Raw genomic sequence first — 21,619 nt, 5'->3', positions numbered from 1 at the left:
ATGCCAGAGCACGGTTTGGGTTTGGAGTTCCAGAACTCACTTTGGGTTTGGGATCCCAGAGTACGGTTTGGGGTCCCAGAGCATGATTTGGGTTTGGGATGCTGGAGTATGGTTTGGGATTGGCATGCCAGAGCATAGTTTGGGTTTCGGGTCCTGGAGCATGATTTGCGTTTTGGATGCCAGAGCATGGGTTGGGGTTGGGATGCCAGAGCACGGTTTAGGTTTGCAGTCCCAAAACACAGTTTGGGTTTGGGGTCCCAGAGCATGATTTGGGTGTGGGATGCTGGAGCATGGTTTGGGTTTGGGGTCCCACAGCACAGTTTGGGTTTGGGGTCTCCAGAGCATGATTTGGGTTTGGGATCTTAGAGCACAGTTTGGGTTTGGGATACCAGAGCACGGTTTGGGTTAGGAGCCCCAGAAATCAGTTTTGGTTTGGGGTCCCAGAACATGATTTGGGTTTGGGATGCTACAGAATGATTTGGGATTGGGGTCCCAGAGCATGGTTTGGGGTCCTGGAGCATGATTTGGATTTTGGATGCCAGAGCACAGTTTGGGTTTGGGATATCAGAGCACAGTTTAGGTCTGGGGGCCCAGAGCATGATTTAGGTTTGAGGTCTGAGAGCACGGTTTGGGATGCCAGAGTATGGTTTGGGTTTTGGATGCCAGAGCATAGTTTGGGTTTGGGATCTTAGAGCACAATGCGGGTTTGGGATCCTAGAGCATGGTTTGGATTCGGGGTCCTGGAGCACGGTTTGGGGTCCCGGAACTCGATTTGAGTTTGGCGGAGCACGGTTTCTCAGCACGGGGATTTGGGGGTGCCAATTCACGGTGCCTCCCTGGTCCCACGTGCTCGCGCTCCGCCTGGCCCCGCCCCTCCCCGCCGGCCCCGCCCCCGCCGCGCGCGAGCCGGGGATGGGGCGTGGCCTCGGAAGGGCTCGCGCCGCGGAGGGGCGGGGCCAACCGGACCGGCAGGCGAGTGACGTCACCGCCCCGGCTACTGCGGCGGCGGCCGGGCTGGATCTGCCGGTTCTCCGCGGGCGGCCCCGGAGCAGCGGCGCGGGCGGGAGGGCGGCGGGGTTGTTGCTCGGCGCCGCCGCCGCCTCTCCCATCCCCCGGTCCCGGGCAGGACCCGCGGCCCCGGCGCTCGGAGCCGCCGCTCCCCGGGCGGGGCGGGACCGGCGGGGCCGCCCCCGGCGTCGGCGGGCGGGGCCGGCGCTCCTCGCACAAAGCCGTGAGTGCCGCGGGGACCACACCGGCACCGGCACCGCCCCGATGTGAGCGGGGCATGGCCGCGGGGCATGGCCCGGGGCGGGCGGCGGCGGGCGCGCAGCGCCGGCGGTGAAGATGGAGCCGCGTCCGCCTGGGACCGAGCCCCCGCTGCCCCGGGGGCCGGGACCGGGGCCCGAGCCGGAGCTAGAACCGGAGCCACAGCTGGATCTGGAACCGGAACCGGAGCTGGCCTTGCAACGGGAAGCGGAGCCGGTGCTAGACCTGGAACCAGAACGGGAGCCGGACCTGGAACCAGCACTGGACCTGGAACCAGAACGGGAGCTGGAACCAGAACTGGATCTGGAGCCGGAGCCGGAGCTGGAACAGGAGGCGTACCTGGACCCGGAGCTGGAGCTGGAGCTCTGGGCTCTTGAGGCCGCCGCTCCCGGCGCGGGGCCGCCGCCCTGGTGCCCGGGGGAGGCCGCGGGCAGCCCGGGCCCGGGGGGCCCCGCCGAGCCCCCGCCGGAGGAGGAGCCGCGCCTCCGCCCGGTCTTCGACGCCCTGGACCGCGACGGCGATGGCTTCGTGCGCGTGGAGGAGTTCGTGCAGTTCGCCACGGCCTACGGCGCCGAGCAGGTGAGCACCGGGCACCGCACCTGCCCACCGGCGCTGCCTCTGGGCCGGGTCACCGCGGGCAGCGGCGCCGCTTAGTGCCCGGTGGCCCCGCCGCCCGAGGGTGATGTGATGGTGGCTGCTGTCCGGGTCCGGCGCTTGGAGAGCGGCAGTGTCCCCAAGGACAGCGCTGGCATCGCCGTCGCCCCGGGTGAAGGGCACGCGCGGCTCGAGCGGCTCCCCCCGCGCCCGGGAGGATGCGGAGCTGCCGCGCTCAGGGAGCAGCACCGCGGCGGTGCCGCTGGCAGCTCTTTGTTCTCCAGCACTGCCGCCTCGGGCTTTGCTGGGCAGCGGGGACACCCCGGGCTGTGCGGCTGCTTCGTGCCCCTCTTGCTGGCACCGCACTGGCCATGGGTCACCTCCGGAACGGGGAGCATCCCTGCCATGGCAGGGGGTTGGAACGAGGTGACTCTTAAGGGCCTTTCCAACCCACACCATTCCCTGGTTCCCTGCTGCCTCGCTTATCCCGGGTTTGACAGGCTGAACGTGTGTTTTCCCCCTTTCTGCTGCTTTGTGGCCTGGCGAGATGGTGTTCCCCTGCAGCAGATCAGAGGCGATGTAATTTGAAGCTGCCTGGGCTGACCCAAAATGGAGCAAGCTCTGGCAGCGCTCACCACGGGATGGAGATGGATTTGTTGGTGTTTCATGCATTGGCCTGGGCTGGCATCGCTACCAGGAAAAGAAGATTTCTTTTTTTAAGGCGTGCAGGTATTGCTGTGAAGTTGCCCTGTGCCTGCCCAGATCTGCTCTCGTTCTCCATCCGTGGCTGCTGCGCGGGTATTTAAGTGCCATGACAAAGCAAATCATGTGTGAAGGAGGCTTTTGGTGGAGGAGGGCTTTTTATCCCTGTTCTCGTGCTAGAAACACCTCTCAAAGATAAAACAAAGGTATTTATTTTAGAAAAAAAGCCCTGCAAAGTGAAGATGGGGAACTTCTTTGTGCTGCTTGTGGGGGCACTGTGTGTGCAGAGGGTCTCAAGGTGTGAGCACAGGTACCTCGGCTGCTCCTGCCTGTGCCAAGGAGAGTGGCTTTATTCCTGAATCCTCTGTTGTGCCGTGTCCTGCTGTGGGCCAGGCTCCCTGTGTCACCACTGTGTCCCACTGCTGTCCCCACAGAGGCAGCAGGAGCAGACAGTCCAGGGTGGCTCCCGGCTCCTGCACACGGTGCCACCTCCCCGGGGGACTCTTTGCCTTCGTGTCTCCTGGCGTGGAGCAGCCCAAGGACGTGGGAAATGGGGACAGGAGTGCATGGCAGGGGATGTGGCAGGTGGCTCTGGGCTGTGCAGTTCAGCCCAGCAGCGCCTAGTGCTGGTGTGGGGATGGTGCCAGAGCTCCAGAGGGGCCTCACTGAGCCTGGAAAACACTCTTGGACCTTGGCCTGGGGACTGGCTGTGGCTGTTAAGGTCACTCCAAAGCTCAGGAAGGGTTCCCTGGAGGTTTTGTGCCACTGGATAGTGTCTGTCCATATGGATCCATCTGGGAAGGGCTCTCTGTTTTGTCCAGCTGATCACAGCTAATGCTGCCTGTGCTGCCATAAATGATGCTTTGAAAACCCATTTCTCTTCAGCAAGAGGCTGATACAGGCAGCTCTTGGCATGCAGGACAACTGGGTGCTGGTGCAGAACCTTGGGGAAGTTGGTGTGGCAATGCCTGAGCCAACAGGTCCTGGGCAGTCCAGGGGACTGGCAGAGGAGGAAAGGTGATGATGCCTGTGTGTGCAAGGGGACTTGGTGTGAGTCTGCAGCTCAGAAAAGACCAGGGCATGCTGAGGGAGGAGAAGAAAGGGCTGGTGATTGAGTCTGTAAGCTCCCAGGAGATCATGGAATCACAGAATATCCTGGATGGGAAGGAATCCCACAAGAATAACTGAGTCCAGCTCCTACACAGATGCCCCAACAATCCCACCCTGAGCATCTCTGGCAGCTCTGTCCAGACACTCCTGGAGCTCTGGCAGCCTCGGGGCCGTGCCCATTCCCTGGGGAGCCTGGGCAGTGCCCAGCACCCTCTGGGGGAACAACCTTTCCCAAAATCCAGCCTAACCCCCCCGATGTGTGGAGTAATAAAGGGAGGAGTTCTGGAGTAATTCCTTGACCTGTTTGCATGAAACAGCTGGAACTTTTGGGAAACGAAGATCCAGCTCAGGTGGAAGTTAAAGGGGAGAAACATCCCCAGTGGGAAAAACAGTGTTAAGGTCACTTCATGGGACCCTCAGGGTGTAAATAGAGGTTGTGCCACAACCAGAACTGGGTTGCTGTGAGAGAGGGGTTTGATGGCTGGCTGGATAATTACAAAGGGAATGAGGAACAAATTCCAGCCGTCTTGCTGGAGGTACCTGCTTCCTTTTTTCCTCCACTCCTGCTTGCTGCCCACAGGGGTGGGTTCATAGTGGTGGAACAAATGGCTAAATTTAAGCATGACAAGCAGCTGATTCCCCAGGCTGGAGAGGGCTGAAGGGTTAAGGAGAGCCTCTGTGTGTGTGTGTGTATCCACATGGATGAGGAGCTGGAGAGCAGCAAGTGTTGTCTTTAGCGCTCAGTCAAACACCAGAGGCATTCATGGGCTGCTGAGTGAGCGCTGTCAGCTCGTTTGGCTGCAACAATTATTAGCTAAATGTCACAGGGAAGGCACCAGCTGGCGTTTATTCCATAAACACCATGGGATTGTGGATTTCTGGTCAGATGAATTGAGTATTTTTCTCACCATGGGATAAAAAAATGGGATTGGGATGGGGTTTTGCTTAAGCAGCTTGGGGTGTTGGAAGGCTGGCTGGGAGAGCTCTGTGGTTGTGGTGCTGGCATGAGGAAGAGATCAAGGCAAAGATAAAGGCAGTTGTTTTGATCTGCAGTGATAACAGTTGATAAGGATTGAGGCTCTTGCCAGAATCTTCATCTTCAAAGAGGTGATGAGAGGATGGTGCTGGGGGTGACACCTGAGCGAGGGGTGGCCTTGGGATGGTCCTGTCACAGCCTCTCCCAGGAGGATGTTTGTCCAGCATGGATTGTTTTGCCACTTGAAAGGCTCACACGGACCCTGGTATGCTCCATGGATTTACAAACAAGATGTGGGACAGAAAGGTCTTGAGGACAGCTTGGCTTTCCTTGAGAACAACTTGACTTTTCATCCAAAACCCCTGGACCGCTCCCAAACCACCTGGGAGGCAGCTGCCAGTGGTGTTGTGTTTTTATTGTCTCCCTCCTCCCCCTTCTCCCTGCATTTCTTTGGGAGCTGATGCTCCCTGGAGCCACTGGCTGGGACAGAAGGCTGGAGTAAGACTGGCTTAAATAGTGAGCAGTGAGGTGGGGACACACTTGGTGTCACTTTTATGTCACCTTGTAAAGCAGGAGGGGTTGTGTCTTGCACTTCTGGGAGTTGCACAGAACCTAAGGCCATTGTGCAACTCCTTGTAGTTTAAATTTTTATTTCAAAATTTATTTTTCCATGTCTTGCCTGCTGTATCCTTGCATTGTGGCTGTCTGGCTGAGGTGACAGAGCCCAAGGCTTTTCTCCCTAGATTTATTTCCAGCAGGCCCAGAGGAGAATGGATTGTTTGTAAGGCTGAGGACAAGCGTCCTGCTGGCACCTTGGCTTGTTTTTCCTTTTTTGTTTTGATCTAACAGACAATTGGAGAAGGAAAAGCCTCTTGCACCACATGATCTCATGGCCTTGGCTCAATTAAGAGAAATCCCAGAGTTTGTCTAACTCACTTCCAGAGGCTCCTGTTCCGAGGGATCGTCAGTATTTTTTTTTCTTTTTTTTTCTTGATGATCAGTTTGAGCTTCATTTCAGTGTGATTTGTTTTGCTTTCTTAAACATTTCCATCCCTCAGTATCTGTCCTGCCACCACATCACACACCACATTAGCTCATCCTCAGCTGAGCTTTCCATATTCAGCTTATAACTTTCCCTCTGGGGATGGTTTCTGAAGGGTTTTATCAGGTTTGTTGTACTTTTCCCAGCAATTTCTCAGCCTCGTGGAATGGGATGCCCAGCCTGAGCTGAGAGCTGCAGAACAAATCCCATTTTGGGGCTGCCAGAGATCACTCCAGACAGCACCTGCAAAGAATCCTGGAGTTGGTTTTTAATTTTGAATAAAACAATGTGAAAATCTGGCAGTTAGCTTCTGTAATGAAGCCTGGATGGTGTCAAACTGCAGCTCTTGAGTGGTTACCCCCTGTGGTGATGCCAGGCTGCTCCCCTCCGATGGATCCCTTGGGGAGTAGGTACCTGGATCCAGGATCCTCCTCCTTCCATCTCCCTTGGCAGTACTGACATTGCATCTGATTTTGGATGTTCTCCCTCTTTCCCTTGGTTTTCTCCCACTTCCTTGTGAAATCTAATGATCTCTGTCATGAGGAAACCCCAATTTTCTTTTTTTTCATTTTCTGATGGTTATTACCCAGTCTGAACAGAGGAGATGCTGGTTTTATGAAGAGATTTCTAAAATTATCTATCACGGTTTCACAGGCGAGTGAGACTTAAATTGCCTCCAACTGTGTTGCTGCTGCTGTACCTTCCAGAGGCTTTAATTGCTGTTTAATTTCATAGAATATCCTGGCTTGGAAGGATCATCAAGCCCAGCTCCTGGGATGTGGTTCCTGCTGTGGAGAGGGGCTGGGATGGCAGTGGGGGATGCTCTGGGTGTGCAGGAGCTGCCCGTGGACACCCCTGTGTGCTTTGGAACAGCAACAAATCTGAAATATTTTGCTTGCTTTGACCAAGGGCCCAGTTTTTTCCCCCCAAAGAAAACCATGGCAGGGAATTTGTGGGTTTGGGGAGATGGGATGGGAGCCCTTTCCTTGCCTCCTCCCTCCTCTCCTTCCTCTTCAAAGGGCTTTTACCACCATCAATAAATAACAGGTCTGTGTGCTCCAGGAGCTCCAATACAGGAGTTTTTCTTTCTCCCTCAGAGAGGAAAACGCTTCCAAGCCAACATATTTTGTGTAATTTTGGGCGAGGTGGTGGCTGGATTGCAAATTCCATTTTCAGCTCACTTGAATCACTTATAAATATCCCAAAAGACTCCAAGGAAGAGACGATTCCTGTGCTCCTGGGTTTTTTCAGCTGCTCCTGCTTGGGTTTGGCTTTAAGCTCCTGGGAGGCCTCCTGGGAATGGTGGGGAGGGCTGGGAGCAGATCAGACCCGGGCAATGCTCTCTGGTGATGTGTTTGTGGCTGGGATCAGATGGATGGATGGCTTATCCCACTGGGATGGAACCTGGCAGGACTGTGAATGCTCAAAGGCAGGGTTTGTCTGTGTGGGCTGGGAGGAGGGTGCTGGTGGTAATTTTATCCCAGCTACCAGTTTATTAAATCAACCTTTTATTCTGCCTTGCTCCTTCAGGTTGAGAGTGCAGTGTATCCAGAGTGGGATGTGGATTTTTAGGAGATGGACTCTGGGCAAGGGCCTGGAGGGACAGGACACAGGGAATGGCTTCCCACTGCCAGAGGGCAGGGATGGATGGGATATTGGGAAGGAATTGTTCCCTGGGAGGGAGGGCAGGCCCTGGCACAGGGTGTCCAGAGAAGCTGGGGCTGCCCCTGGATCCCTGGAAGTGTTCAATGTGAGATTGGAGCACCTTGGGGTAGTGGAAGCTGTCTGTGCCCATGGCAGGGGTAGAACTGAATGGATTTAGGGTCCCTTCCAACTCAAACCAGTCTGGGATTCTATGATTTGTTTCAGTCAAGGTTAGTTGTGTTCCTCTGGAATTTGAGTTCATTCTTGCAAATAAAGAAACATTGGTTACCCAGAGGAGGGACGAAATATCAGTCCCAGCTTTGCAGAGCTGGCACGTGCTGTGGGTAAAGGAGCAAACCTAGGGTGTGGGGGGTGGGTGCAGCACCAGTGAAGAGCCCAGCTGGTACTGGGTGGGCACTGCCCCAGACTGGGACAAGAGCCCTAGCAGCAGAAAAGGAACATCTGAGGGATTTCAGTGTTGGGATGGAAAGACCTTAAGCCCATCTCATCCCACCCCTGCCATGGGCAGGGACACCTTCCACTAGCCCAGGTTGCTCCAAGCCCTGTCCAGCCTGGCCTTGGACATTTCCAGGGATCCAGGGGCAGCCACAGCTTCTCTGGGACTTCTGTGCCAGGGCCTCACCACCCTCACAGAAGAGCATTTCTCTGTAATATCCAATGTAAATCTCTCCTTTCAAACTCATTCCCTCTTGTCCTGTCACTGTCTGCCTGTGTAAAAGTAATTCTCTCTCTCTTTTTATAAACCCCCTTTAAATACTGAGAGAAGAAAGGTGGATTCATGAGAAGCTTTCTCTCAGAGGCAGGGTATTTTTTAAGCCTGTGATTGATTAAAATTGGATTGAGGTCATCATAATTAACTGATTGGAATATGATAGTGCACCACAACACAGGGCTCATTTTGAGCTGCTCTTGCCTGCAGAGCCCTCTCCCAAAGCAGTCCCAAGCTGCTAATACCATTATGTAACTAGTCCAGACAGTAATTGATAATCATTACAATTGCCCATAGAATTCCTCCCCACTTTATTGCTGTTTGACTTTCGTTTGCTGCTCATTGTCAGAGGAATGATCTACTTGGAACCCAGGGGCTTTGAATTTTTAAATTCCAGCTTTGGAATTTTACAAAACTAATGACTTCCCTTTAGCCTCAGCCTCTTTGGGTAAGGAGAACTGTTTCTGCTGGGCCACTCTCAGCATCCCCTCTCTGCCATGGGGCCAACGTTTTTGGAGCTCTAGGGAGATACTGGGAGTGGATGGCAGTGAACCATGGCTTGCTTCTCCCTGTTCCTCATACCTGGCTCCATCTTTTCCTAATTCCTGTGTGGGTTCCTGGCCTGGCACCCTGGGCAGGCCCTGTTGAGCCCAGAGGGAGCAGTGCCAGCCTTTCCTTCTGTGTGGTTGTGTAAATTCAGGCACCCGTGGAAAATGGAGGTACAAAGCTGCCAGACTGGTTCTGCTGGGCTGAGAATCAGGGGAGCATTGGGGTTGGAAAGGAGCTCTGGGATCATTGAGTCCAACATTTCAGGGCACCACTGAAATGTGTCCCCAGGTGCCACATCCAGGGATGGGGGGCTCCAGCACTGCCCTTCACAGCTGTGGCAGTGCCTGACCACCCTTCCCATGAAGGAATTTTCCCAACATCCAACCTAAATCCCCCTGCCACAACCTGAGGCCATTTCCCCTTGTCCTGTCCCTGTTCCCTGGGAGCAGATCTCAATTCCCCCCGGCTGTCCTCTCCTGTCAGGGAGTTGTGCAGAGCCAGAAGGTTCCCCCTGAGCCTCCTTCTCTCCAGGCTGAGCCCCTTTCCCAGCTCCCTCAGCCTCTCCTGGTGCTCCAGCTCCTTCCCCAGCTCTGTTCCCTTCCCTGGACACACCCCAGCCCTCAGTGTCTGTTTTGTCACGACAGGGTCTGGCCTGGAGCTGCCTCAGCTGCTGATCCCAGGCCCTGCTCCCATTGTGGCCTGTCCCAACAGAGAGGGAGTTGTGCATTTTGCACCTGCAGGGACTCTCCCTCATCCCAAAAGCATTCCCAGCTCCTCTCAGAGTGCAGTCCTTGTTCTCAGGGTGCACTGAGCTGCCTGGAGCTTCTCCTGACAATTTTTTTGGGCCATCTGCAGTGCAGCTCTGGGCTGAACCAGCCCAATCTGCAGAACACTTGTGCTTCCCTCATTGTCCCATGTCAGGCAGAGCCCCTAAAGATCCTCTCAGCTTTCATTTTCCACTTTCAAATCTTTCCATCTTCCAGTCCCCTTCCCACACGTGGGATGGTGCTGAGGGTTGATGCTTTAGCAGAGGCAGGACTGCAACTAGCCAGAGGGGGAGAAACATCAGGGATTTCATCAGGCTCCTCTCAGAATCACTGGTTGTTCATATTTTTGTGTCTGTGCTTTGGATCTTCCAGTGTCCATGGCTGCCCCAAGCTCTGTCCAACCTGGCCTTGGACACTGCCAGGGATCCAGGGGCAGCCACAGCTTCTCTGGGCACCCTGTGCCAGGGCTCCCCACCCTCCCAGGGAACAATTCCTTCCCAATATCCCATCTAACCCTGGCCTCTGGCAGTGGGAAGCCATTCCCTGTGTCCTGTCCCTCCATCCCTTGTCCCCAGTCCCTCTGCAGCTCTCCTGGAGCCCCTTTAGGCCCTGGAAGGGGCTCTGAGGTGTCCCTGGACCTTTCTTCTCTCCAGGTGAACACCCCCAGCTCTCCCACCTTGGCTCCAGAGAGGCTCCAGCCCTTGGGACATCTTTGTGGCCTCCTCTGGAATGACCCCAGCTCCATGTCCTTATGTTGGAGGTCTTGATGTGCTTGGTAGCAGGAAAACACCTCAGGCTGAAAGAGAGCTCTGTATTGATAGGGGAGTCACAGTTCCTCTCAGTGGTACCTGGCATCAGCCTTGTTCTGGGATCCCAAAGCTTCCAGGCCTAAGGAGTAGCCCTGAAGATGTTCTGGAGCAGTGGAAATGCCAGCCTGGGCTTTCTGCATGGCTCAGAGCTCTGCAGAAATGGTCTCTTTGCCCCAAATTTTGGGTTGTGGTGAGGCTTCCCCTTCCTTGTAGAGTTTTTGCTGGTGTTGGTGTGGGACAGAGTAAGTTATTAATGGTCCTGTGGATTGTGGGGGGAGGGAAGAGGAGGGGACATGCCCAAGGAGAGCCATGGGGACAATTGTTCCTAAAGTGCTACTAGTGCTGAGCTGGAGTGCTTGGTGTTGGCTTCATGGGGGAGAGCAGCTGGAAGAGCCCAAATCCTTGTGAGTGGTGGTGGAGCCTGCCCTGGCACACAACTGTCCTGCTTTTGGGGCTGGACTGGGCTTTTCTTCAAGGGAAGTGAGGGTGTGAGAGCCTCAGTGGGTCAGGGATGGGGCTCCACCACTGCTGGCACGAGGGTTCCTTCTGGCTGGGGGCAGGCACTTTATTCCTGATTTTGGTCAGGGTTTTACCTCTCTCTTGGGAGAAAACTGCTCTTAAAGCAGAGAATTGTGGAGTCTGCAGTTGCAAGAGGTTCCAGGCTGCTGGAACCATCCAGCTCCTTCCAGTGTGACAGCAAATCTCCTTTTCCTAGGAATGCCAGTAACTAAACTGCCTTTGCTCCCTGTTAGCACATTCTGTGATCCTGGTGGAGCTGAAGCAGTCACAGGGACAGTGGTATTGGATGGAAATTTGTGTGCTGGATGAAATGACATTAATTCCCGAGTTCCTTTGTGTGTCCTGGTGTGTCCCAGCTCTGCATGGCATGGGCTGGTGACAGCTCTGGGGATGTCCTGTGGAGCTGTCAGTGTCCCAAGGGTGGGTGCAGCTTTGTTCCTAGGCTGAATGTCCCTCTGTTTGACAACAGCCTCAGAGTGCCCCAATTTATTTATTTTTAATAACACATTGTAGTTTTGCAGAAGAAAGAGCTCGTGTTCCCTCTGTGCCATGTCCCGTGGTGAAAAGCCAGTGGTGTTAGGTTGTGTTTGAGTCACTGCTGTTGCTGGAAGGGCTTTTCAGCCTGCAGGCTGCTCCTGCTTCCTCCTCTGCCCTGAGGAGGAGGAGGAAAGCCAGAGGGAGAGGACCTGGTGCTGGGAGCTGTGTCATCTGGCAAGGCCCAGTGGAGCCGACTGTGGAAAATCCATTTGCCAGAGTCCAGTGGGAAGCTGGGCTCCACAAAATGTGCAGGAAGTGGAAGGAGTCCAAACCAACATTTTTTAGAGGGAAGAAGCTGTTGGGGGCAGGAAGCAAGGGGTGAGGGTGTGGGCACAGGGCATGGAGCTGGACTGGGATGCACGTGGCTGCTCCTCAGTCCCACATTCCCAAACAAATAAAACATGAAAGGAGGAGCTGGACTTGGAGAAGGTGGATCTGTACTGAAAGTCTCCTAATGGGGAAATAACATTCAGTCCCATCTTGGCTATAGGAGGTGATCACCCACTGAGGTTTTCACTGCTGCCTCTGGCTGGGGAGAGGCAGCTGTTGCCTCTCTTTTGCCTGGCCACATTCTTTATTTTTTCCAGGGGAGTGGCTGTTCTTCACCCTGCTCAGTTTGTATGTGAGGAGTTTACAGCTGGGGGAAAAACCACAGTTTGGATATCCTTGTGGAATTTTTTCCCTGTGCTTGCTAAATGGATGCAGTAACCAGCTAATCCTCTCCTGGCTGCTTGGAACTCTGGGACTACTGTCCTGGCTGGAGCACAGCAGGGAGGGTGCAAAGAGCAGAGGGAAAGGACCCTGAAAGGTCCTGGGGAGTTTTGGAAGCTTTGGTTTTGAACAGGGGAGTGCTGGAGGTCTTGGTATGGAATAGGAGCATTCTGGAGACCTTGGTTTGAAACAGGAGGGTTCTTGGTGTGCACCAGAGAGTTCTCTTGTACTCTGAGCTGTGTCTCCAGGCTGTGTGGAGCATCCATCCCATTCTGGCATGGTGGGGTGGGTGACGGAGGGCTGCTGGTGGCACAGCAGAGCAGAGAGGTGTCCCCTGAGCAGGGCAGGGGCTTGGCTGCCAGCCTGGCAGACACCTGCAGAGCCATGGAGCAATTCCAGGCCTCTTGCTGCTCCCCTGCTTGGAGGAGGTGCTGAGGAGCATTGGCCCTGCCTTGGAGTTCTTTGGCTGCTGTGGAGATGCCTTCATGCCCAGTGCTGGCAATCCCTGAGGTCCTGGGCTTCCCAAACTATGCATGGCATCTCAGCCTCTTCTCCCTTGCTCCAGGAATCTACCTCTGAGCCTTTGATCCCTTCTGGGCTCTTTTTCCCCTCTCTGGCATGTCTGTTCCGTGTCCTTCACACAAACAGCCCTTTCTGGAGCTGCCTGAAGGGGTGCCAAAAGGAGGGGAATAACCTGAAGTAGCTCTAAAAAAGAAAAAAGTCTTTATGCTTCTAGTCTCTCGTTCAGGCTTGTTTGTGTGACAGGAAACTCAGTTTTGCCAGGGTGGCAGGCACAGTGGGGCTGGGCCAGGCAGGTTCCTTCTCTGCGTTCAGCTGCTCGTGTTTGCCACTCCCCTGGACTTCACCTGTGCTGCTCCAGAAGCTCCTGCTGCCCACCAGATTCCCAGCATTTACAAGCTGAGAGGTGCAGCTCTCTGCCCCCAGCATCAGAACGACGTGGAGCTGCTGGAGTGACTCCAGAGGAATCAGGGAAATGCTCTAAAAGCTGGAGCCCCTCAGCTCTGCAGCCAGGCTGGGAGAGCTGGGGCTGCTCACCTGGAGAAGAGAAGGCTCCAGGGACACCTCAGAGCCCCTTCCAGGGCCTAAAGGGACTCCAGGAGAGCTGGAGAGGGACTGGGGACAAGGGATGGAGGGACAGGAAACAGGGAATGGCTTCCCACTGCCAGAGGGCAGGGATGGATGGGATATTGGGAAGGAATTGTTCCCTGGGAGGGTGGGGAGCCCTGGCACAGGGTGCTGATAGAAGCAGTGTCCAAGGCCAGGTTGGACAGAGCTTGGAGCAGCCTGGGACAGTGGGAGGTGTCCCTGCCCATGGCAGGGGTGGGATGAGATGAGTTTTAGGGTCCTTCCAACCCAAACCTGCCTGTGATTCTCTGACTGTAATCCTGTTGTGTGGGTTACAGCCTGTACATTGTGCTTTGGGGAGGGTGAGTGTGCCATGCCAGTGAGGGGATTCAGTCTGGGATGCACCATGGAGGTTTTACACCTGGAGGGGAGCACAGGGAAGCAAACACCACAGTCCTGGATTTCTGCGCCTCTGTAACCATCACACAAACACCTCGGTTTGCTGCAGGGCACTTTGCACTGAGCCACACCAGGCAAAACATTCAGCATCTGAAAATGCCTAATCCTTGGTATGTGACCTCCTGGTGTGTTTTATTGTGGGTTTTGTTTTTTGGTTTTTTTTGTGTTTTTTGTTTTGTTTTGTTTTGTTTTGTTTTTTTTTTCAGATCAGCTCCAAACCCTGGGAGGCTCCATGTCCCTGTTCTGCAGGACACAACCCAGGGTGGCTTGGTGGTGGCACTTGGCTTTTCCCCCAGGGTAGCTCCATCCTCCACCGAGCTGTGTGTTTTATCTAGCAGTAACCAGGCACTAAACCTTTTTTTCTTGCTTGTTTTAACCCAGCCTCCTGCCACTGTTTGGAAGGGTGAGGACAGGTTTCCCTTGTCATCAGCAGAACAAAAGCTAGAAACAAAAGCTTGGAGGGTGGAGGAAGAACCCTCTTCAAGTTCATTAAACAAATAAATGTTTAGAGTAAAGGATCGTGGCTGCTGAAGCCTTTGAGCACTTAGGGAGCGACAGGAAACCTGGAACACTTGAGACAAACAATTAAATTTGGATTAAAACCATCCCAGCGTAACTTATATTCCTGTTAATGTTTCCAAACCATCCTTGAAGTTGTTTGTTTAAATATGTTTTTATGCTTCAGTGGCAACAATTGAGGGATAATTTGGAAATGTCACACTTGGCATTTGAGAACACACTTAAATACCACAAATTGAGGCTCCTGAAGCCCTGGTGAGCACAGAGGTGTTCCTGCCTCCAGATATCCTTGGAGCTGGTGGGGTTAGTCCTAAAAGGTCCTGTAGAAACCAGAGGAATTTCCGCTAGCAGGTAAAATACCCCAAAATTCCAGATGTGAGTGATGCAGGTGGCAGAGATCTCCTGCAGCTCAGCTCCATTCTCTGCACCAGGGGCCTGGCTGGATGGGTTTGTCCTGGTTTCTTGTGGGTGTGGGCAGGAAGGATGTGGGTCCTCAGGTTTTTTTGGCTGCCAGCTCTTTAAAACATATTTTGTTTGGTGTTTTTTTTTCCTGCTTCCCAGTGAATTTTGAGTGTTTGAAGGAAAGTCTTTTCCTCTGCAGGCTCCCGATGCATGGAGGGGATCTGGTCCTCAGCATCAGCTTTGGGCTGGTTCCTGCCTCACAGTTGGCTTGGAGATCTCTTCCTTCCCCTTCCAAAAAGGGAAAAGAGGAGTTTGGTGGGGAGGAAATTCCCTCCTGTCTGTTCGGTATTTTCATTTCTGCACTCTGGCAGAAGGAGCCAGGTGATTCCAGGAGAGGCTTTGGGGTTTGGGGCCAGAGTCAGGGGAGCAAGACTGGGGAGAAGCTGCCCCAAGGAGGTGATGTACAGCAAAAGCTGTGGCAGGCTGAGAAGCTTTTCTCTTGGATTAATGGGGAAAGGAGGGTTTGTTAGGAAAGTGTATGTATTAAATGGCAAGGATCTGTCTTCCCCTTGGGAACTTGCTCACTTTGTTCATTCTCTGTGTTGGTTTGTGGGTGATCTCCCTCCCATTCCTCTGCTTTTAATACTTGCAGGCTTATCCTTACAATAATTATTCCTCTTTATTCCTCCTAAATACAGGGGGTTTATTCCCTTTTTTTTCTACCTTAAATAGTAGCTTTGATTGTTTCTTCTGTGGCAGGAGAAGATGAGAACAAACCAGGCTGAGGCTTCCTTTGTCTCCTCAGGAAGGTGTCTGGATCCTTGCTTTCAAGTCCCAGGCTGGTACCAGGGGCCCTGCAGTGCTGGAGCCTCAGGATGAAGGGATGGGAGGGATGAGCTGATCTCTGGGCAAGATTTGGGAGGGATGCTGCAGAAAACATCTTCACCAGGATTGCTTATGGTGGAGCTTTAAATAGAGACTGAGCAGGCAGGATCTGCCTGCTGAGCTCCTCCTGGAGCTTTGGGAAAGGCTGGGACAGCAAAATCCTGGCAGCAGCCCCGGGTCAGCGCTGCCACTTGTGAAATAAATAATGCAGTTCTTGCACTGCTTACTCACAATTGGCCGAGGCTGCTCCCTGTAATGAGATCCACCCCTCGGGGGTGTTTTAAAGGTTACTTAATTAGGTGTAATTGCAGCAGAATAGAAACCTGCTTTGAGGTTCTGAGTGCTTTGTGGAGTGCCAGGTCCTTCAGCAAGTTAGGGAGTCAGATGCTATAAACAGGGCTGGAGCCAGAGTAATCCCGAGTTATCATCCTCCCCCTCGGCCTGGCTGTTTATGGTGCTGCAGCCACAGAAGTGCAGTGCTGGGAAGGGTGTTCCTGCCTTTGGGAATGGTGCAGCTGTGCTCCCTGTCCCAGCAGCGTGAAGCTGTGCTCACATTGTCGGGCTGGGAATGCTCTCTCAGCACCCAGCATGGGGGGATGGATGTGCTCTTGCCCCAGACAAATGCTGCATTAGCAGGGATCAGTTCATTTCAGCTGATCCCACTGCAGCCCATGGATTTAGGGAGTGTGGGATCTAAAGGGAGCTGTATGGGGACAGCTGTGTCTTTGGCACGGCCCCTTTGGTCTGGCTGCAGGAGCTTCAGCAGTTCCAGCATGTTTCCCAAAGGTGAAAAAAGGATACTCAGACTTCTGTCATCAGCATTTAAAAATACTAGACATTTTTCTTTGAAAGAATTGGTGTAGCCCTGAGAGGCATGGTGGGTTTTTAGGGACAGATGAGTGCTTTGGCTCATTGCCGTGTGTTAAACAGGGAGGGTGGAGGTGCTGCACCCACCTTTGTGGAGCCATGAGAGGTTTTATCCAGTGTGTTCTCACTTAGATGAATTCTTGTGGTCCACTCCAGACCACACACCTGGCTAAGCAGAGAGGAGAGCAGCTGCTGTGAGCCCTCCCTGCACTTTTTATTGCTAAAATTGCCTCAGATTGGCACTTCTGCCAAAGCAGTGCTAGAGTCCTTCTCTCTGCTGCGTTCAGGGATTGTCTCACTCACAATACTGTTTTCCCCCAAAGACACAGGATGTTCAGAGCAGATCTGGGCTTCTGGCAGTCAGGGGAGAGTAAAGTTACATGAGAAGTACTTGGATTTTCATGTCCTGTCTCAGCCAAGCAGGAGATCCAGGATTCCTCCCCCCACTCCCTTTTGCCCTCTGCTCCCTTTTCCCCCTTTCCTTTCCTTTCCTCTTGGCTGATGGCATCATGTGTGAGGCCCCAGGAGATCCTGGTGGGAACTGCAGCCCATTTGCTGGGATATTTAGGGGTCTTTATCAGGAATATTGATTCCTCCTCTTTGCCTCCTTTGGATTTGCCTGCAGTCTGTGTAGATTAAAGCAGCCCTGAGAGTAGATTATGTTCCCAGGGCAGGACATGGAAGCAGCATCCCTGTGAGAAACCACCTGATTTGATGATCTGAGCTCCACCAGCTCTTCTTGGGGGGTGCCTGGCTGCTGTGGCCACTAGAAATCTCTCACCCTCCTTCACCTTCCAAAGAATGTCCTTTTGGAAGCTGGTTCAATCCTCAGAATATGAGGGGAAACTGCTGGCAGGCTCAGGGATTGCAGGGGGTGTTGCTGCCCAGCACAGCCCTGAATTCCTTCAGGGATCACACCTAAAACATCCACTGTGGATATTTTATCCTGCTGAATTCATTTGCTGGATGATGGAGATGTGGAGCATCCATAAGGATAAAGAGGAGAGGCCTAGAGCTTCCTTTTCCTCCAACCTGCTAAACAGGGAATTCACAGCTGGGGAACCCTTTACCTCTGTGGGAAACTTCCACTGCAGGGCTGCCAAGCCTTTGTGTGTGAATTTGAATTTGGAGTTGTCACTGTTGGACATTGCTGAGCTGACTACAGTGCATCAAAGCAAGGAAACTCTTCTTGTGCTGTGAGGAGCCCCCATGGCATCACAGTGTGGGGCTCTGGGGTGGTGTTGGCAGCAAAGTCATTGGGTTTTGGAAGATGGAACACCCTGGAATGTGCAGAGGTCTTGGATACAGGGGGTGAGGGAGTGGGGATGCTGCAAGGAGCTCTGGTTGTGTTGTTGGGGTGCCAAGTGACCTCCCCTCCTTGTCCCCATCTGTTCCATGTCCTTTTCCAAGAGGAATCCCTTGGTCTGGGCCCTGTCCCTGGCACAGGGGTGACCAGAGCCCCCTTGGCACGTGTCACCCCCAGCTGTGCTCCTGCTGCCTGTGCCTGTGCTCAGCTCCAGGCAGCCTGGCTGCCTTCAAGCAGTTTAAACCTCTCACTTTCCACCAGGATTTAAGTCAGCTACTTAAAGCACGTCATCCTCTTTCACTCTTTAATGCTCTATGTTTCAGCTGCTGGGCTCCAAGGAGAGTTTGTAACCAGCCACAGACACACACAGGAAGCAAAACCTTTATTTTAAGTATTTCTTGCTGGCCAGAAGCAGGACTGTGGCTTGTGTCTCGTGGGTTAAGCTTGGTGTTCAGGTTGGTGGAGTATTCCTGTTTGGTGTTGTGCCAGCAGGAGTGTGGAGGGAGCTGCTGTGCTCAGGCTTCAGCTAAAACCTCAAATCTGTGACTTCAGAACTGCTCACATTTACTGGATGAATCTAAAGCACTTTAAGCCACAATGCTGGTGGTTTTCCCAGCTGCTCTGATAAGATACTGGGTTTAGCCCAGTCATCAAAATGAAGAAAACAATCCCAGGCTGCTCCAAGTCCTGTCCAGCCTGGCCTTGGACACTTCCAGGGATCCAGGGGCAGCCACAGCTTCTCTGGGCACCCTGTGCCAGGGCTCCCCACCCTCCCAAGGAACAATTCCTTCCCAATATCCCATCCATCCCTGCCCTCTGGCACTGGGAAGCCATTCCCTGTGTCCTGTCCCTCCATCCCTTGTCCCCAGTCCCTCTCCAGTTCTCCTGGAGCCCCTTTAGGCCCTGGAAGGGGCTCTGAGGTGTCCCTGGAGCCTTCTCTTCTCCAGTGAACACCCCCAGCTCTCCCAGCCTGGCTGCAGAGCAGAGGGGCTCCAGCTCCATTGCTGGGTGATGCTTGGTGAGAGAAGCAGTCCAGGGGCTCTGGGGACCAGGCTGGCACAGCAAGTATTCTTGTTTTCTGTACTGTGGGTTTTTCAGAGTGTGGCAACCACTGACACTCACCCTGGTGGTGGTGTCTCATCTGGCAATGGTCATTTTAAGCCTGGATAGAAAATACAGGCAGGTTTGGATCAGCACAGACACTGCCACAGCCTCAGACTTCTTCACCATGTGGCTTCTGTTGTTTGTGTCCATAATGTCTGGGTTGGGAAGTTTTCAGAACCATTTCCCCTCATTTCCCCCTGCCCACAGCCCAGTTTAAGTACATAAGTGGCTCTTCTGCATAAAACAGATAATTGCCTGGCTGCCCTGGCTGCCCTGTCCGAGCTCTGGGCTGGGTGAGCTGCCCTGCTGTGATATTGGCATGAGGGTCTGAAGCCCTCCATGATCCTGAGGAGCTGAAGACCACAGAAACTGAAATTTAGAGTGTTTCATGCTAATCCCTTACAGGCTTATCAAGTCTGGTTAAATGTCACTTGCCTTTCTGTTATCTCTGTACACAGATAACAAATTAAGCGACAGCTTTTGAACTCCAGGCAGCTGTCAGATGCATTAACTGGAACTGACACATTCCTACCAGTTGTTTTTATTAGTCTAAAATACCTTTGTTTAACATACAAGAAACCTGACTCACCCAAGATGATGAGTGCCATGTGAGTTTAGGAGGTCTGTCTGCCAAAAAAAGTGCTCCAGAAAACTGGAGAAGGTGCTTGTGTTGTCTTCTCCCATTCACAGAATCTCAGGTTAGCTTGGAAAAGAGCTCTGAGTTCATCAAGTCCAACCTGTGACCCCTCCTCAGAGCAGTGAGTGCCACGTCCAGGCTTTCCACATCCAGGGATGGGGACTCCAAACCTCTGTGGTCAGCCCCTTCCAATGCCTGACCACCCTTTCTGGGAAGAAATTCCTTGTGATGTCCAGCTTGAGCTGGAGTCAGCTAGCAGGTGGGCAAGGCTGTGCCCTGGGGGATTTGGGTTTCAGTGACAGGACCTGAGGGAATGGCAGGAGCTGTGTCAGGGGAGGTTTAGGTTGGATATCAGGGAAAGGTTCTTCCCCAGAGGGTGCTGGGCACTGCCCAGGCTCCCCAGGGAATGGGCACAGCCCCCAGGCTGCCAGAGCCTCCAGGGGATACTGCCAGGGATGCTCAGGGTGGGATTATTGGGGTGTCTGTGCCAGGACTTGGACTGGATGATCCTTGTGGATCCCTTCCCACTCAGGATATTCTATGACTCCATGGTTTTGTGGTCTCAGCCCTGTGGGGTCCTCCATGCCAGTGGAATTTTTGCTGCTCCTGTGGGCATGCTGGCTGACACATGGGTGAACAGCTCTAAGTGTGCTGTAAATGTGATTTTCCTATAGAAACACATACCTGGCCTTCAAAAAACTAAAAAGAGCTCAAACCAACCCCCCAGTGTTGCTGCAGGGTGAGCAGGGCAGCTCTGAGCCCCATGGCTGAGTCTCCTTTGACACCTTGGTTTCCTTCCATGAAAGGAGAAATTTGGTGATTCACCAGCTCCTTCCCCAAGAGCAAACTGAAACCCCAGTGAGTCAAAAGAGCTGCACAGATCCAGCCCTGGAGACTCCCTCCTGTGCAGCAGGAAGAGGAGGATGTGTGTGGCAGGGTGAGGCAGCTTTGGAGTATGGAGCTCACTGTGCAATCCTCACTCGCCTCACCAGCTTCCTCCTGGGATTGTTCCTCAGCTGAAGGACGTGGTGCAAAAATAGACAAAGGTGCCACAAAAGAAGTGTCTGGTTGTCTGAGCTTGAGAAGCACCTGGTGTAAAGGATTTTCTGCTCATGGAAGGAAGGAACCAAAGGCACCTTTTTGAGGCACTTTGGGCCCTGTGCTTTTGCCCTGTTTCACTTTGAAGGTCCCAGAGCATCCATCCTCAGCAGGTCTCAGAGTGCCCCTTACTCCATGTGTGTGCTGCTCCAGCACCCCCATCCCAACCCTGGCCAGCTGATGTGATTCCCTCCCCCTCAGGCATTGTCTAATTGGGAAAATGTTTCAATTATACGGCCTAAATTTGTAACATGGAGCAGTTCATTATCATTGAATCCCCTTAATTGGGCCCTCCTACCAGGCAGGCTATTACAGAGTTTCCCAATTAAGACAGGACCTCTTTAAAACCCATAAAAATAAACAAATCCCTGGCAAAGCAGGCTCATGTTACAGGAGACACTGCCCAAAATGCTGCTTCAAGGCTAAGCAATACTTTCAACACCAATCAGGTCCTAATTAACCCCTTTGTATTGATTACTTATTCCCTTCAAGGAGAACAGACACAGTTTGGGGTCAGCTCAAGAAATTCAGTGTTATTTGCTCTAGTCTTTCTGATAAAGAGGAAGAAGTTGGAAAATGATGTTTCCTGCAAGGATTCCATAGGTAATGCTGCTTTTTTTGGTTGCAGGTAAAGGACCTAACAAAATACCTGGATCCCAGTGGATTGGGAGTTATCAGCTTTGAAGATTTCCATCGAGGGATCAGAGCCATCAAAAATGGAGGTGAGTTTCCTGCTGTGCTGTGAGTGAGGGTGGGAACAGGCAAAATTTGACACCATGGCTGAGCTGAGAAGCTGCTTGGGAAAAACCATCTGGGTTTGGTTTTCTGAGAGTTACTGCTCTGTGTTGGGGGAGGGGGAGAGGTTGGAGGCATTCAATAAGGGTTGAAAAAGGTGCTACAGCAGTTGTGGTGGTGGTTCCATGTTTTGTTGTTTATCAGGAGAGTTCCTTCCAGCAAAGAAACATCACTGGGAAATCCCTTCTGGTCTGGTGTCTCCCAGCTGTGGTTTTGGGGTTGTTGCTCTGATGGAGTAGCTGCTGTGCTGCTGGAGGTGTCTGTGTGCTGCTGGCTGTATCATCTTCCAAACACTGGCACTGAGCATGGAATCATGGAATGGTTTGGGTTGGAGGGGGCCTTAACACTCATTCCATACACTTAACATTCCATACCACCCCTGCCATGGGAAGGGACACCTTCCACTGGAATGGAAATCACCATGCATTTACTAATTTATTGATGAATTTACCAATGCATTTATAACCTTCACTCCAATTGTTTGGAGGATCAATGTGCTCAGATG

The 21,619-nt window shown here is 53.1% G+C and overlaps 1 protein-coding gene across 3 annotated transcripts in view; it reads left to right on the top strand.

Annotated features, from left to right (window-relative positions):
- The first annotated feature begins 1,315 nt into the window (after positions 1 to 1,315).
- The window catches only part of RAB11FIP3 (RAB11 family interacting protein 3), a 74,507-nt gene continuing 54,203 nt past the window's right edge, over positions 1,316 to 21,619 (top strand). For 2 of the 3 annotated variants that reach the window (XM_033073983.2, XM_033073982.2), the window contains exons 1-2: positions 1,329 to 1,845; positions 20,948 to 21,041. In XM_033073983.2, coding sequence (XP_032929874.1) covers positions 1,345 to 1,845; positions 20,948 to 21,041 — 595 coding nt within the window. In that variant the 5' untranslated portion in view covers positions 1,329 to 1,344. Of the gene's footprint in view, positions 1,846 to 20,947; positions 21,042 to 21,619 lie in introns of all 3 variants that reach the window. The other variant, XM_033073981.2, reaches the window with a different exon arrangement.

The sequence above is a fragment of the Catharus ustulatus genome, chromosome 16 (genome assembly GCF_009819885.2).
Source record: "Catharus ustulatus isolate bCatUst1 chromosome 16, bCatUst1.pri.v2, whole genome shotgun sequence".
Lineage (NCBI taxonomy): Eukaryota > Metazoa > Chordata > Aves > Passeriformes > Turdidae > Catharus > Catharus ustulatus.
Note: the sequence above shows the minus strand (reverse complement) of the source record. Positions and strands in the feature narration are given on the sequence as shown.